This window comes from Solanum verrucosum, unplaced genomic scaffold (genome assembly GCF_900185275.1).
Source record: "Solanum verrucosum unplaced genomic scaffold, falcon-dt-bn FXZP01000022.1, whole genome shotgun sequence".
NCBI lineage: Eukaryota > Viridiplantae > Streptophyta > Magnoliopsida > Solanales > Solanaceae > Solanum > Solanum verrucosum.
The window spans coordinates 1814993-1828827 of record NW_026020086.1 but is presented as its reverse complement, the minus strand read 5'-3'; the positions used below and the strand labels follow the sequence as shown (position 1 = coordinate 1828827).

The 13835-nt window shown below is 31.1% G+C and overlaps 1 protein-coding gene across 4 annotated transcripts; it reads left to right on the top strand.

Moving 5' to 3' along the window:
- The first annotated feature begins 9512 nt into the window (after positions 1 to 9512).
- On the top strand, positions 9513 to 13556 carry LOC125824580 (uncharacterized). 4 transcript variants are annotated; one of them, XM_049503984.1, is made up of 4 exons: positions 9513 to 9817; positions 12839 to 12907; positions 12941 to 12978; positions 13068 to 13556. In XM_049503984.1, the coding sequence occupies exons 1-4, from the start codon at positions 9815 to 9817 to the stop codon at positions 13414 to 13416; spliced, it is 459 nt and encodes a 152-aa protein (XP_049359941.1). In that variant the 5' UTR covers positions 9513 to 9814; the 3' UTR covers positions 13417 to 13556. The 4 variants fall into 4 exon arrangements, with proteins under 4 accessions (XP_049359941.1, XP_049359939.1, XP_049359940.1 ...); XM_049503983.1 differs by having other exon boundaries at positions 9517 to 9820; XM_049503982.1 differs by having other exon boundaries at positions 9514 to 9817; positions 12839 to 12978.
- Positions 13557 to 13835: the final 279 nt, after the last annotated feature.

The following is a 13835-nucleotide window of genomic DNA, read 5'->3' as shown; positions in this document are numbered from 1 at the left end:
ATTTTTGGTAAAAAATTGAGAACCCCAAAATTGGCGGTCTAGGGCATATGCCTTATCTCTTAAAATATTAAGTCGGCGATTCAATGAAAAGTTAAATACTCTTATGCACCTACGTCATTCGGCTCGCGTGACTGCGAGGCCTGCTCTGGGGGCTTAAGAATATAATAATATTTTACGAGATAAGTTTGATTAGTAAGATTGTCTTTTGTGTTTGGCTATTTGGACCAAATCAACAACTTAAGTTTGATTAGTAAGATTGTCTTTTGTGTTTGGCTATTTGGACCATATCAACAACTTCAACGGTTCATGTTTTCCTATAAAATTACATAATATGCCATTGGAAGATATCAATGAATATGATGGGATGAATTGAACTATTGACACATATGTACAGTGGTTGGCTGAGATCTCAAATTTTGCCAATGTTTATTACTTTATTTGTTTGTTTTTATTTGTCATATTTGAATTTAGCATATTTATTAAGAAAAATAATAATTGACATAATTATTTTGTCAAATCATTCTTATTACTTGATGTTTAGTGTTAGATTTTGAAAAATGATTATAATTAATATTAGGATTGTGTCACAACTAATGAAGAGTTTTATGAGCTAAGAACACATCCATCGAATATTCAAATTGAATTTAAGAAAGAAGAATTATACTCGATGAATAATTCTCTTAACTGGAGAGCTTTGCATAAAAAATGAATAAATAAAATAGTATATAATATAAGAATAAGGATCGAACACGTGTTGAAGAAAAATTCAGTTGTTTTTAATAATTAGGATTTAGGATGTCGTTATGAAAATAAGGAGCAAAATCACAAAATAAATAAAAAATAAATTCATATAGTGTAGTTTAACTATAGGTTTCAATGTAGAAGATATTGATAAAATAAGATATTTAACATCAAATTATTTTTTAGAAAAATAATAATGATTTAAAAAAAAAAGATAAATGAATATAATGATAAATTGAACTTTTTTTCAATGAGGGTTTGGGCCTTTACTCTGGGTAGGGAATTAATTAGGGGAACTAAGTAAATATTCCATAAAAGCAAAATAATTATAAACATATACCCCTTTACATCATTAACTAATTTTGTTTAACTAATATTAAATCAGTATCATATATTGTATTGACAATTTCGCTTAATCGATACTAAATCATTATATATATATATATATATATATATATATATATTGTATCAGTATAAGGTTTATGTATTATGCCTATAACTTATACATGTATTAGTTATAGATGTAGGTCTCTAAATTGCAAATCAAATATCATATTAATTTTATACATAGTTTAAACCAACTACCAAACATGATATTATTTATGCAGGATCTAATACATGTACTAACCAACTACCAAATGACCCCTATGCAAGTATTAATATAATATAAGGATTAGCTATGAGGGATTCTGTATATGATTTTATGCATGAATTAGTTATTCATGTAGTTATACGTGTATTAGTTATTCCACCTATATCCACATAAAATAATACATAAATTCTCTCATATATAACTTATGCATGCATTAATTATATTGGGTTTAAATAGCAAACCAAACACAATATTAATTTTATACATGAATAATTTACTTTCTAATTAGCTACCGAACGTGATATTATTTAAGTAGAATTTAATACATGCATAACTCACCTTCAAACCGCGTACCAAATGACCCCTAACTGTTTTGAATCCCTTGTGAACCATTTAATTAAAAAAAACGTTACAAAAAGAAACTATTGGTGGGAAATTAGACGTTTACCCTTTTTATTATTATTATTATTATTTTCAATATATAGGTTTAAATTTTAAGTATGTTGTTAGCACACATGTTGTAAAGCTCCGTCCGCTAACTATTAATTTTTTGCTTAGGCTAAGTTGAAGGGAAAAAAATGACTGACCTAACTTCAATGGATTATATATATCTCCATATATACAATGAATTATATTATGAGTTGTATACCAAATGAAAGTCCTTGTAATTTAAAACCAAGAAAGAAAGGACACATGACCATCGATATTATATGGTGCATGTAAAGACCTTTCTAAGTGGTGCAGGCAAGTCATCCTTGGCTACCAAATAAAACTCCTCTCATCATGCTAGGCCTCTCTACTATTCGAAGGTCGATAAAGTTATGATCGATAAAAATAATAAATCTTTCGAGATCGATGTTCTTACAAAAAAATTAGTGAAAGTCTTGCATGAAAGAAAAGAACATGTCAAGGTAGCCAAGGAGACTGCCTGAAACCAACCATTAAAGGTAGCCATTGTATTAATGGTATGTTAATTAAAAACCTTTTAAGTAATGGAGCAAGCAAGTCATCCTTGGCTACTAAACAAATTATGACTCTTTTCTTCATGTAAGACTATACTTTTCTTTAATTTTTGTTTGTGATGAGTACTATATGGTATGTAAGACATGTATTTACAGTCACAATAAATTATTGAGACGATGTTACTAATTGCCAAGTTATCCATAGCAAAATAGTACTCCAATGGAGAACTAAAGCATCTATGGCAAAGTTACTTTATTGTCTTTGACTTTATTGGTCTTTTGATTTCTCAAATAGGAATAAGTTCTATTCATTTGTAAAGACACTTGCCCTCACCTTATCTTCAAGCAATTCTAATTAGAAGGAATGTATATCAACCACATTGACCATGGAATAATTATATATGTATGGGAAGTTTTTATTTCCATTTCTTAGAAAGTACAAATTACTCAAAAAAAATTTTTTTATAACATTTGGTGTTTCAAATTTTATTGACTCGACTAATTCAGATTTTGTTACATAAGCCTATTGAAGGGGCAATTCTTATCAAGAGTACTATCTTTCTGCATTCTCAAGGCTCAAATTCGAAACTGTTATTCTCTTGGCTCCTTCATTAGTTAATAATTAGTCCGCCACTCCATTCTGTTCCCTTTAGCCTCTAGTTATGACTTATTTGTTCTTACAGAATCTGATAAATTCGAATCAAATCTTTGGAATAGCTAGAAAGAAATCAAAGTCCATGCCACTAAAAAAGGCATGAGTAATGTCACAATTATTTGATGTTTCCTCTATTTTATATATATTCATCTTGAAGGCATGCACATATCATATGATTTTAATCCAAAATTAATTGGGCTCGATTTTATAGTGTACATAAATTGCACGTTTTGTCCTTTAATAGGGTTGATTTTTAATTATTACCCTGTTGATTTTTTTTCTTGTAGTAATTGAACGTATGCTTGCATAAGTTCTTTAGAAATTAAAGTTGTGCCTCAACATAATCTATGAATATTATGGAACGAAAATATAAATTTATACTCTACGAAAAAAGTAACTTATTGTGAGAAGTATATAAATTAAAGAGGAACACAAAATAGGGCAGAAGTGCAAATGACCTTTTAATTTATCAGTAGTATTTAGTATGCTCCATTTAATCATATTTATTCAATGGATATATACTAACCTAATTATAAAAATAAAAAAAGATTAACAAAATTGGTGGAATTACTGGGAATTTATGCACTAGTGAAGGGTACAATAGCTTAATTAATTTTCACCTGTTAAACAATAGCTTAATAGTTTCTTGGAGGTTATTTTAGTTTGTACATTCTCAAAAATGGAAATAGAAGTTTCCTATCTAGGGATGGGATGGTCGTGTCATTTGGATTGGATATGAAAATTTTGATTTGGATATTTGGTTTTATTACAATTTAAATAGAATTCAAATAAACTTTTAAGTTTGATTTGGATAATCAGTTTGAATATTTCGGATTTTCTATTATGACTTTTGTGCCTCTATGTCTGGCGATAACAATTAACAATATCAATTCACTTAATAGTTTGCTCCTTAAAATGTAAAACTTTCTAGTGTTAATAAGGATTTAGACTACCCTATCACGTATGTCGTGTAATTGAATATGGTCATAGGGTACTAATATATTGAATCTTTGATATGAATAAGGTTGTATATAAGATAACAATTTTTTGAATAATCAAAAAATTGTAGTATTTAATCCCATATCCAATCCAAAGTCTATAAAATTTAAAAATAAAATTGTCAAAAATTCGAATTACGATTGGCCCAAACTATGCCCGCCCATATTCCTATCCACATAATTACCCCATGGTCAATTTGCTTGATATACTTTAGATCATTGGGCATATATATGGTGTTGGGAAACAATTAAATATCACAATAATAATATTAAAAATTAAATAAATCTTTCAGTATGGTTCTATGGTATTGGGATGCAATACATTCCCACTAAGGATAAGAACTTATTCCAATGTGGGAAATTAGATAATGTAGCTAAGAAACCAAAAGTCAAAGCAATAAAGGAAAACATAAAGCTACTATATTTTTGAAAAAGATGCTTATTTCTCCATTTTTACTAATTTGTTGTGACTATAAATAGATGACTAACTTGCCTTATAGAAATCATCTCAATATATATATATATATATATATATATATATATATATATGAAAGAAGAGAGATCTTACATGAAGAGGAGAGCCATATTATTGTTTAGTAGCCAAGGATGACTTGCCTGCTTCAATATTTTAACCTTTTTTCATGTATTTTGCATGTATTGATACGTGAGCCACATACAACTTTTTTCTTGAGCGTGTTTTTTTTTGGAATTTAAAGTTATGTTTGCTTGTTTGAGTATATGCTTCATTTTTTTAAAATTTAAAAAAAAAGGAAAATTAAATGATTTGTTGATTAAAATAAGTATATTACTTGACTTAACATGTAGTTTGAGAAAATCATAATGTTATAATGAAATATTGTTATAGCAATATTTGATCATATATTTATAATTTATTCTTCAACTAAAGACTTCTAAGTTGGATCGTTAAAAATTAATTAATTTGGTTTAAAATTTTTCAACACCGCAAATTCATTCTTACAAAAACAAGAAAAGTATGTGATGGGCCGACAATCGATCTTCACATTAGCCAATTATACGACATTGATAATAAGTGATCTTTATTTTTTAGTTTCCGCTTGCTTTACTTGCATACTTTTAAATTCAAAGGAGAAAACTTGTTAGATTTGAAATTTTATATACGAGATAAGCAAGGTAAAAAATTTAAGATCATCCATATCAACCGTTATTCTTATAAATCACCCAATTTTGCATGTATTATTTAAGATGTATTCAATTTTTCTAAAGTATTTAACTTAACTCAATACTAAAAGTTTCTTATAAATCCACCTCAATCGTATTCAATTCAAGATCATCCACCTCAACCGTTAATGATACACACTCGTTGTCTCTCAGTTTGGGACTCATGGGGGACATATATGTCCATGCATTCCTTGCAGTGTGCGATACGACCCTCGATATATAGTATCTTTCTCGGCGCACGATACATCCCTCGAAATATAGTATCCATCGCGGCGCACGATACGTCCCTCAAAATAGTACATCCTATTATCACATAACACTTATCACAATCATGTCTCAGAATCAATGCAAATGACATGTTCACACAAATAATGATGAGATGACCATTTTAATATCAATGCACGATTCACCACAATACAACCGTGATACAACATCAACAATTAAACAATAAGCCTCTCAAACCATTCTCAAACATCACACACCAACAATTAATCATATTACCTTTTTATTACCCTTTTTTCCATCATTAGAATTATTCAACATGGACAAATCAACCCATCACCAATTCTCATTACTCCCAAACATATACCACAAGGATATACATGAATTCCATACACTTAACAAGGGTTTAGAAATCCACTTACCTCAGATAACCGAACAATCACTCCAGGACTTGAGCCTTCACTTTTCGTTGAGCTTCCAAACCAATGCAATCTATTCAAGTACATATTCACAATAAGATTTTGAAACTAACAACACCCATATTACTATAGGTTTAGCCTAGACCCAAAAGATCACTCAAATCTACAATCAAGTTCCTAAGTTTCAAGCTCTGGGTTAAGTTCCAATTTTATCGGATGTCATAATTCGAATGGTATTTATATAATACGATAAATATAATATTTAATTATCTATCTCAATATGTCAAAACTCAACTCATAATGTAATAATAATAGGAAATTAAACCAAATTACCAAGGAAAGAACACCACCTCCAAACCTAAGAATACATATGTCCTCACTGTATCTCCAATTCTAATTCCTAATTGCTAACCACACATATTGTAGCAATCATTACCTATCAATTTTTTCATTAAAGTTAGTCACACAATTTTTCAGGACCCACGTTGAACAACTACCAATTTATGACAAATATTTTGTCTTTTCTCTTTTTCAATATTCAACAATACACATCAAATTATCTATAATCAAATCACCCAACTAGTCACAATTATTCACTGATTACCCACTAACAAACTGATTCCAAAATTATCCTAATTTACAACCAATCACGTGATTTGTTATTTAACTTTAAAGAACCAAATTGGCAATCATTACTTATCATTATACATATATCCAACTACATACTCCATATAATATTGTTATATAAATACATATGTGTGCAGCAATTAAGGAAAGCCTAGAGCAATTAATTCAGGCAGAAATTGAATAAATATAGGCTAAATGGCATAGGAACTTAAATAAATTATCATTTTAGCCCATTAACTATCGATTAAGTCATTTATCTACAAATATCCATTAATTAATTAACTCACGTTAAACGAATAGTTCAAAATTTCCAAAAATGACCTCCCGGGTCATTACATACTAGTTTATGATACACTCTGTTTGGATGGTTGTTACTTATTGTTTCATAATGTATCGTATTGTATTGTACTGTGTTGTATTGTATCATTCTGTATGTTCTAATGAATACAATGTTTGGATAAATTATATCGTTCTCCATCGTTACATAATGTCACATATTCAGATTTTGAATGATAAACCTATAAGAAAAATAGTGTACGGGATAGAATTATTATGAAAAAGGTAAGGTAATGATAAAATAGAAATACTAAATAATAAGTAAAGAAAAAATGAACAGAAAATATTAAGGTAACGACGCGATCACATCAAATCGGTCGTTACATAAAATCAGTCTTTTCATTGTTGTCTAACAATGAATTTTAAACGAAACGATACGATACAATATAATTAAAACACAATCAAAACAAACATTGTATTTAAACTAACAATACAATACTATAGGTAACAACATCCAAACAAGGTGTAAAACAGTGAAAAATTTCATAAAATATTTCGAGAAACATCGTTATTTATTTCATCCCGCCTACAGAACTACCCCTTTGTAGTTTACTTGCCCCAACAAAACGATACTAACAAATACAATACTATGGGTAACAACCCTCTAAACAACTACAGGTAACAACCATCCAAACAAGGTGTAAGACGGTGAAAAATCTCATAAAATATTTCGAGAAACATCCTTATTTATCTCATTCCGCCTACAGTATTACCTCTTTGTATTTTACTTGCCCCAAACCAAGGGCGGTTCACATAATCGGGGGCCTAAAGCGAAGTTTCAATTTGAGGCCTTAAATATAAACAAACTTCGTATACGTATTTATTCAAATTTTACTTTTCTTACACTATTTAGATGAAATTTAATATTGTTTTTTCAGTTATTAGTTTTAGGTAAGATTTTATCACTTCAACATTGAAATACATCATTTTAGTAAGACAATTATTATATGAATTGTTAACATAATTCTATAAGTAATAAGTTGACAAATATTAAATAAAGATAGAGAGTAGAATCATAGAATCTCAAGAAGTTGATGATTTGGTATACCCCATTTTAATATGCTTGTTGTAATGCTTGAAACTAAAATTTAAAAACAAATAAAAAAGAATTCGTAATACACTTTATTCAATACTTTTCACTATTAATTCTTATTTAACAAAGTACAAAAGATGTTAAAGTGGGTGAAATAATATATTTTTTAAAATATTGTACTTTTTATCATAAATAATCAATTTTTTCTATAAAAATTTAACGCATAATTTATTCTTAAAAATAAAATTGAGGCTCCCAAAATTTGGGGGCCTCAATGCATCTCCAACCCTACACTCTATTTTACTCTCCAAATATAGAGTTCTCTATTTTTTCAGACAACCAACTCCAACCCAATTCTCTATTTTACTCTCTAAAAATGAATCTTTTTTTCTCTTCTCAATATTATATTATTATTTCTATTTCATTGTTATTTTCTTATTTCATAGTATAAATCCTTTATTTCTTTTTTCCAATAATTACTTTATATAATTTTCATGTGATATAAAATTTTATTTTTTTATTTAATATAAAATTATATTTTATTCTAAATTTTAAATAACATAAATTGCAAGAAAATATTATATAATATACAAATTAATGGACAAATTCAAATAAAAGTGAAATACAATTATATAAACACTCAATTTTTAAAATTATTACGTTGGTCCCATAAATTCTCTATTAATGCATTACAGAGTTCAAAATGAGCATTTTTGTCCTTAATTTTTTTTATGTCTAGCTAGAAGTTGTTTAAATCGGAGATTTTCATCTACCACCATTTATGTCGTTGGAGTAGGAGCCTCTACGACATCTTGAATTGGTGCATTAAGATCATGTTGATCCTCAATTATCATGTTGTGCAGTATAATGCATGTAGTCATTATATCATGTAGCACTTTCTTTCTCCAAAAACGTGACGGTCCTGTAAAAATTGCAAAACGTGATTGTAAAACTCCGAATGCACGTTTAACATCTTTTCGGCATGATTCTTGTTTCATCGCGAATTAATTATTATGTTATGTATTGTATTTTATCTTGCATTTAAAATTTTATGTTATGTATTGTATTGTTATCTTGTATTTTAAGTATCATATTATGTGTTGTATTTTTAAATTAAATTTTTCATCTTATCATTTTAATTTTGTGTATTCTTTATAGTGAAAATTAATAATAAAATCAAATTATATTATCGATGAAAATAAAACAAAATAAAATACTATTAATTCGGGATGAAAGTAGTTTATATTAAATAATATATTTTTTAAAATATTATATTACATTTAAAAGAAGTATGAATAGTAGATATTTAATTAATGACATTATATGTAAAATAATATGTTAATTAGAAAGTAATAGAAATAATAATAAAATATTTAAAAAGTGAAATAGAGAGTGTGAATAGTAATTCTCCAAATTTGGAGAACTACTATTCACCTCTCTAAATATGAAGAATAGAGGGTAATATAGAGTTGGGTTTGAGTGCCCATTCTCTATTTTACTCTCCAAATATAGAGAATGGAGAGTAAAATAGAGGTGAATTGGAGATTGTCTAAGACATAAGCCTTATTTTACAAAGCGTAAAGCCGCCCCAAAGAAAACGACAAAATTTGTAACCTCCCCCCCCGCCCCAAACCCCCAAACAAAAACCCTCCTATTTTCCCCAAGTTTTCTTTTTTCCTTCTCCAACCCACCCCCCACCCCCTCCAAAAAAAACACCCCACCCCCCCTAATGTGGGGACAGTACACTCAAAGCCAACCCTAACCCAGAAAACTCTCTCCTCATCTCTCTTCCAAATCTTTCAACTTAACTCTTTTCAAAATTGTTTTTGTTTCACTTTAACTCTCTTTCTTGTTTTTCTTTTTCTTGAAAAAAAAGGAAATTTTGGGGTTTTTTTTTTTAGGGGAAATAGAGGTGAAAAGTTTCAGCTCTGAAGTAGCAGCTTTTGGGAAAATAGTGGTGAACTCTGTTCTTGAAGCTGTTGTTGTTGAGACCTTTTTGGTTACTCAGAGATCTGTTGCTTCTCTGCTCATGGTGGTATAAATAAAACACTTTTCCCCTTTTGTTTTCTTGTAAAGTTTTGATTTTTATGTTGTAGGGTTTAGTTTTCTTGCTCTTTTTTTGCTTCTGTTGTGTGTGGTTTTGTATTCGAGTCCAACCCCACTGACGAAAATATGTTCTTGTTATTTGGGGTTAGTTTTTTTTTTGTTCTTTATAGAGTAATTGAGGTTTTATAGTTGATAATTTAGCTGTTTCATTTGAATTTCTAGTTTTATGTGTTTGTTATTGTGTTCTTGAAGTTGTGTATATGGACTGTGTTCTTTTTTTAAGTAACTGTTTACTGGAGAATTCAGTTTGTTTCTTCATTGTTAATGTTTGTTATGCTACTGTGTTATTTTTCATTGTTTTTAGCATGGATTCTTTGTTACTGTATTTGCTTTACTTGTCTTTTTCTGTTGATATGTTTTACATGAAGGGAGGATCTATTACAAATAGTGTCTCTACCTTCACGAGGTAGTAATGATTAGGCTATTACACTGTGGTTTTCAGACCTTTACCTTCTAGAGTTAGTTAATTAGTTTTAGATAACTTTTACTTATACACTTAGTATAATCAGATCTTGTCGAGGGTCTATTGGAGGCCGTCTCTCTACCTCCAAGGTGCAAGGGTAAGGTCTGTGTACAGTTTACCCTTCACAGACCTTACAATGTGGGATTACACTAGGTATGTTGTTGTTGTACTTAATCGTCAGATCTTCTAACCTTTTTGACTCAGTGTTGTGAAAGGCGGTCGCCAATGGTGAGAGGCGAGGCGACCCTTCATCGCCTATTAAGCTTTGTGGCACTGCCATCTTCAAAAGGCGACAAAGGCGTGGCCTTTTGTATTTTCTTAAAAAAAGAATGCGACCAATTTAGGATTTCTAGAGTTAAAAGGGTAATTTTAGGGTTTTCTTTCCAAATTTTCACAATTGCACTTTTAGACTGCGATTGTGACTCCAACTAGTCCACTCGACTAGATTTCTTCAGTGACTCCAAAGTCCAACTAATACACATTTCCTCTTCAGATTTTTTCTTCCTATGTTTCTTTTTCCTTCTTCACACTTCAGAGTTATATCTATCTCTGTTTTTTTTTTCTCACTATTTTGACTTTTGTTATTTTTTTTCTCATTCAAGTTCTAGACTTTTAGTATCTACAATCCATTTTCAGTTGAATTGAAATATTTGCTAATATGTTATTGCTATTGAAATTTTCATTATTTATATATGCAGTTAAATATCTTAATTTTTTGGTTTATTTGGTGATGGCCGCACTTCAAAAAGGCGAGTGCCTTGCCGCTCATCTCGCCTTGTGGTGAGGCAGACCGTCGTCGCCTTTTGCGTCCAAAACATTGGTTCTGACTCTTACTAACAAAAGACCAACCTGTAAAACCATAATTTATTCGAATACATGAATGTTGAAACTGTTTCATTAACAAAGCTGTTACTTGTATTTCATTTAGTAGACTAATAAATGTTTCAAACATAAAGTAACCTATTCCTAAACCAGCATTGAATGTCAATGCCAAATTCAAGTAATTGTAACTACTCTCCCCTCTTGTTATGTGAATCTTCTATATTTAAGCCCCAATGAGAAAAGTTCTCTTCACTAGTTCTATTAGTGAAAATGGTATTGAGATATGCCATGTCCCTCCACGTATTATTCTCCTTCATGATGACATGTATGGTCATGTCACTACAAGGAGAGCTTACGAAAGTTCCATTAAGGCCTTATCTTAGAGGAAATCCAGGGCTATTACCACAAGCAATTTCACATCGTCATGATATTTCAGTGGTCAAAAGAGTAGAGGATTGTGAAGGACAGGTACGTAAAGCTATTAACAAAGGGCTAATCCCATGTTAAATCCTGTAAACCTTGCTTATTGTGAGGCTGTTAATGTTACGAAAACTTCTAACCTTGCTGGCCTACAATGTTTGGAGATGAAAATTTAAACGTGGGTTGTGTTTGATTTGTAATTGACTACTGCCACTGTCCAGTAGCGTCTCTCCCTGTCCCCCATCTGCCTAAACTTTAGTGGGAGTTACCTAGTGGGGAGGATGCAGGTACAATACGTCGAGGTGCAAGTAAGCTGCCCCAAACACTACAGTTATTAAAAAAAAGAAGAGAAAGTCTAGTAGCGTCTTAAAGCTGATTTACATTATTCACATCCTAACCATACAAAGCTTCTTGAGATGAAATCATCTCCTTGTCAACGCAGTATATATAAGTGTTTTGTGTTTTCTTTTTCCTATAATTCAGACGCCTCTGTGTGGTATTCTCTAATAGATGTTCTCTGTTCTACTTCCCTATAATTCATACACCGCTGTTTGTTATGCTCAGATTTAAGGATTATAATTGTAGAAGTTGGTTGAAACAATGGTTTTAACCTACCTTATCAAAAAGAAAGTTGAAGAAACAAGAGTTCTTTAAAGTAAACTATCATGAGTCATGAATTTTAGGAAGATTATGGAAGAAGTAGCATAGAGAATATTTGTGCAATAATTGTTGCTCATATATTTGAAATTATGCACAGATCAGACTAACATTTTGAACATCGATATGTGCTGTCAAATATGGTTTTCTAGTTCAATTTTCTGCTATTTGTGACATTTTTTATTGGATCTTGCTGTTCTACTGGTCATAATTATTCTGGCTTGGTACTATTTCTTTGAACAGAGCTTCATGTTTGATTGTGATGAGTCATCTTCTTTCCATGACATTTGTCACCGCTGTAAATGCTAATGCTAAAGAATTTTTATGTATGTAGGCATTTCGTATGTTTAGTGCCTTCTTGAAGCATATTTGTACTCACAAGCCTTGAAGATTTAATTTACTTTTGGCTTTTACCTTGAATTCTGGTTGTTCTGCCCCGTTAAACATAACAGCATTTGTGTCATTTGATACTGTGAAACTTCATGTTCACTGCTACATGTCATTAAGCTTACGGTGCACTGATTGGGGACTTGATGTTCCTCAAATTTTTGCCTAAATCCCCTTAAGGAAGTTTTTGGATTTCAGGTGGGATGTTTGCTGAAGGATGGTGCTCCATTGCCAGAGTTGGCAACCATTGCTCCATCGTCAGAGTTTGTAAGCATTGCTCCATCGTCGGAGTTTGTAAGCATTGCTCCATTGTCGGAGTTGATAAGCCCCGGCAGAAGGTAATATTTGTCTCACCTGCATTCTTGGTATCACTGAACTGGAAGCTCCATGTTACAAGCTTCAACGAGTCTAATGATGTCAATTCTAGGTTTCCCTTTGAGGCGCTTAGTCAAAAGAACCAAGCATGTACCCAGAACAAAGATGGCAGTGATACAGAGGATGATAATGATGACGACGATGGAGATGCTGAGGATCAGGATGATGACGATGATGCAAACGACGAAGATTTCTCAGGTGAAGAAGGGGAAGATGACGACGACGAAGAAGGAGATCCTGAGGAGGATCATGCAGCTAATGGCAACGAAGGGAGTGATGACGATGATGACGATGGTGATGACGACGATGATGATGGTGATGGTGATGGTGATGAGGAAGAAGACGAGGAGGAAGACGAGGAGGAGGACGAGGATCAACCACCTGCCAAAAAGAGAAAGTGAAGTGTTTGTTAGATGTTTATATTCTGCTTCTCTATCATGGTTGAGGAGAGTATGTAGTGGAAAGAGAAGGGGAGGTTTAGCTTTTCTGTCTCTGACAGTGTAGGAAATTAACCATCCTTGTTCAAAACAAATGAAGTGTTGGATTGTTACTTATGCTACATGTTACATTTAATTGGACTAATATTCTGCATACTTGGTTAAATATCTGTCAGTCTATTGGAAACCACCTCTCTTTCGTACATCTTACCTTTCCCACACCTCACTTGTGGGATTTTTCGAAAACGACATCTCTATCTGACAAAGATAGGGGTAAGATTTGCATATATCTTACCTTTTTTAGATCTTACTTGTGGGATTATATTGGGTATGTTGTTGGTATCGATTATAGTAGGTATGTTGTTGTTGGTAAGGTATCTATC

Coding starts and splice junctions, on each gene's coding strand:
- LOC125824580 (XM_049503981.1), top strand. Junction 12,979..13,067: donor TTGATAAGCCCCGGCAGAAG/GTAATATTTGTC, acceptor TGTCAATTCTAG/GTTTCCCTTTGAGGCGCTTA.